Raw genomic sequence first — 3,963 nt, 5'->3', positions numbered from 1 at the left:
GTTATTGTACCACTCCTACTGACGATTTAACTGTTATTTTTAATAACTAAAATACCTTTGTTGTATAAAAACAGAAGTACAGACAATCTAAGTCAGAGTGAGTAAGCCAGCTTAGCATTGGGCTAACTGACAGTACGGATGGCTTGACACATTTCGCCACACGACACGCAGGGGCCTTGTGTATATAAACCCATGGGAGTCGCGCAGGCGAGCTCACCACCTCGTCCACCATGGCTCCACTGTTCCACGTGGAGGCTCTTCTCCCGAGCTCGATCTCACCCAAGATCGACTCCATCCTCCACTCCCACATCTACCCGCAGGTAGGTCACGTCTTCCGCGCCGTCGCCAGGTTCAGGGCCCTGCTCGTCGACGTGATACTCAGCAAGAAGAAGACGGCCGCCGCGAGAGCTGGCAGCGGCGGGTACGGCTACTACGGCCGCTCGACGAAGAGGAGCCGCGGCAAGAAGCGGACGAGCAAGATCGCCGGCTTCGTGAAGATGCATTTCGTCGGCTCCTCCGTCCCGGCTCGGGCGAGGGATCGGCTGGAGGCCAGCCGCGCGCCCTGCTATTCTTCGTACTACGACTACGAGTACTCGGCGGCGTGGAACGCTGTGGTTCCAGCGACGCCGGCGGCCGTGGAGGAGGAGGTCGTGGAGGTGTGCGACGACACGGCGGAGTGCGGGTACCTGTGTTGGCTGGAGGAGGAGACGTCGTCGGGTGGCACGCCGGCGGGCGAGGGCGAGGGCGAGGCTAGTCCGGCGGTGAACGAGATCGACAAGCTGGCGGAGAAGTTCATCGCGAGGTTCCACGCAAAGTTCTTACTGGAGAAGCAGGAGTCGTACCGGAGGTACCAGGAGATGATCGCCAGGAGCATATGAACCACGAGATCCATGGAGGATTCATCCATTGCGCCGGGCGGCTTGGTGTCCGGACTCTGAGCATCCGGAGTACTGCGTGAGTACGAATTTGATGTTGAGCAGTGAGTGATTCATGGTGCAGCTCTTCGGGGCCGTGCCTCGAAATTGGAGTCATTTAATTTTCGTGTGTGTGTGTGTGTGCGTGTGTGTGTGGGGGGGGGGGGGTGTTTACGGTCGAAGCGAGATTATTCTTCGGGAGGTCAAGAAATAATATCAGCAGGAGAGGCGTGATTCTGGACCATGGTTCAGCCGAACCTATGGTTGACGTCGTACGATTCAACATCCTGCTACATGTGGATCCGCGTCACGCATTGTTTAATATGCAAACAGCTCCTATCATGCATTTTTTAATCAATCATGTACAGATCCTTATGAAAAGTGTCCAGAGATCAATGATGTCGAGCGTAGGTTCGGCAGAACCATGGTTCCGTATAACATTTTCGTATCAGCAGTGGTTTATATATACAAGATTCACACGGCCAAAAGAGATTCAGGTCCTGGCATGAAACAGCGATGAAAGCTCATGCTTTTGTAGCAAAAATGGCTATGTGCAGGACAAGTCTTTAGTTGGATAAAAGTACTTGCTCGTATATATTTTCTCAAAAGTCAAGCTTCATCAACTTTGATCAAATTTATAGAAACAATTGTCTACATCTATGATACCAAATAAATATCATTAGATACATCATGAGACATATGTTTATATTACATTTATTTGATATTTTTAAAAATGATAACTTTCTCAGTAACATTGCTCAAACTTTACAAGGTATGACTTCTGAAAGAAAAAAACACTTTGCGTACTACATTATGAAATGGAAAAAGTTGGCGGGTAAGTGTATGCACATATGCACTTCACGAAAAAAAAATCTAATTGACGTGGAGGGGCTCTTTACCCCACTCCTCTCTTTTTATAATATAGTGCGCACACTAGTGCGTATTCGAGAAAAAAAAGGGAGAAAAAATCTAATTGATGCAGCTATAGTAGTAAATGGAATTGTGAGAAATAATACTGCCTCCGTCGGAAATTAGTTGACGTTTAAATGGATATATCTCGGTACATGGTTTAATATTCCACTCAAATTTGCTAGCACGCTCACTTGAAAGGTAGAAAATATCAAGTCCTACAAAAAGCATACATGGAAAGTTTATATTTTAAATGCTATGATTTTGGTTGACGAATTGTCTTGGTTCTGCTTCACTTGTTCTTATGAGTTGCTTTCGAAAAAACAAATATGAAGACCCGAAGAAGATTGGCTTATCAAACAAGTAAAATATAAAAGCTAGTTGTAAAAATCAGATTACCATAGTCTGTTTGGATTCGAAATGCAACACATATAAGCATGTTATTGTAGAGTGATTACTCAGAACCACATCACAGGAACATATAACATTTTACCTCAGCTTCTGGATTTATTCTTACACAATAAGAAACTTATAGTCTAGTTATTCATAGTGCACCCAAACTATGAAATTTAGGTAATCCCAACAAGCTAAACCCACACGGGCAGGCAGAGATGGCCATGGGCCCATATGTCACCCTCCTATTCTTCCCTCTCTGTTCATTATTTCGTCCTCCTATGGCCTCTCCCTCTCTGTGCGTGCTCAGCCACATACTAGGGTGTTGATGGTGAGATTGAATAAGTATCTGTGGTGCATCCGCACGCCACATTTGGACTAGAAAGCATCTTACACTAGAGATCTTCGTGAGCGCTTTTACTCAGGGCGATGTGATGCTCTCTAGTGTCAGGGGTTGAAGCGAGAGAGGAAGGATGAAACGAGGAAGAAGAAGAGAAAGGGGAATAAGATGAGGATGCTTGGGTGGGGTTCCCATGTCCACATGAGCATGCTCAACCATATGAACATCCAAGTTGCCACTTACGTGTGGGCCCAAGCTATCAGGTATGCCCTCTTTCTTTAAGGGGTATCTATTTGCTCTGAGGAGGTCGTAGATTTGGGCAACAACATTTTTTTGTGTGCAAGGTAAAATGTAGAGGCATAGAAATCGTTGCAAGAAATAGTTTATCCTATTTCGGAAGAAAACATCAAAAAGTTCTAATGGTAGGTGAGGTAGGAATGTGAGAGTTAAGCCCCGGGGTCGAGCTGCTTCTTAGGTCATGGACTCACGTAGTTGCTCGACTTGTATTTTACCTTGGTTCCTATTTTCATTCCTCCTGCACTGCAGGAGGCTTAGGTGGCTCACCTTCGCCTGAATCCTGTTTGATGGTTGTGGGCATCTAGCTAGTTGGTATTTGTTCTAATTTATGTTGTCATCACCTAACTCGGGGCTGAGGCAGTCGCATTCCAACGCGTGCTCCAGGGAGGCTTTCGTTGTGATCACGCCCCACGGTCCTGGTAGTTTTCTCATCATGTAATTATAGTTTGGGATCAGCATGAACTGTGCCAGGAGCAGTCATTCTAGGAGGGCGTTGTAGAACTTCGAAAGTGCAAACTTCTCGTCTGAAGTCCCCCCTTATACGAACACCACTAGTAGTGTGATCTATGTCAGTCGTGCATATGTCAGCCCTGGGTTGATCCCATGGAATGTTTTCAAACTTTGCTCGATCTCCTCCCTCGGGCTTTGCGTTTGATCTAGCGTTTTTGTGTTCATGACGCTTAGAGAGCTCCCCGTGGTCGATGAGCACCCTATGGACCTTCATGCTTTCGGTGACGGGTAAGACCACCAGTGGTAACTGTCCAGGATAGGGAAAACTTGTTAAGTAGTCTTTCTCGACGTAGGTGATGGGGTTGTCGACCTACACAACATTGCCGTGGGAGCCCTCACTGCTTCACGAGCGCCCCCCTTGACTTCTGCTCATGCTTTATAGTCGAGCCTCCCGGAAGGTGATTGATTTGCATCATCGTCTTGGGACGCCCGTCTTCGTCGTCGGCCAATTTTTTGAATGCTTTAGTTTATTTCAAACTTTTTGGAAATGTGAATATCTCTGTATAATAGCAAATATGTTTTGAAAATGCGAACAATTTTTGAAATTTCCTAACATTTTGTGAAAATGTGAACATATTATGAAAATTCTGAATATTTTAA

The 3,963-nt window shown here is 46.0% G+C and overlaps 1 protein-coding gene across 1 annotated transcript; it reads left to right on the top strand.

Annotated features, from left to right (window-relative positions):
• The first annotated feature begins 220 nt into the window (after positions 1-220).
• On the top strand, positions 221-898 carry LOC125534206. The gene has a single exon (XM_048697487.1). It carries the CDS (start codon positions 231-233, stop codon positions 876-878), a length of 648 nt encoding a protein of 215 aa, XP_048553444.1. The 5' UTR covers positions 221-230; the 3' UTR covers positions 879-898.
• The last annotated feature ends 3,065 nt before the right edge of the window (positions 899-3,963 follow it).

The sequence above is a fragment of the Triticum urartu genome, chromosome 2 (assembly GCF_003073215.2).
Source record: "Triticum urartu cultivar G1812 chromosome 2, Tu2.1, whole genome shotgun sequence".
NCBI lineage: Eukaryota > Viridiplantae > Streptophyta > Magnoliopsida > Poales > Poaceae > Triticum > Triticum urartu.
Note: the sequence above shows the minus strand (reverse complement) of the source record. Positions and strands in the feature narration are given on the sequence as shown.

Excerpts from the sequence above, each read along its gene's own strand:
- LOC125534206 (XM_048697487.1), top strand. The coding sequence starts at position 231 with ATGGCTCCACTGTTCCACGTGGAGGCTCTTCTCCCGAGCTCGATCTCA.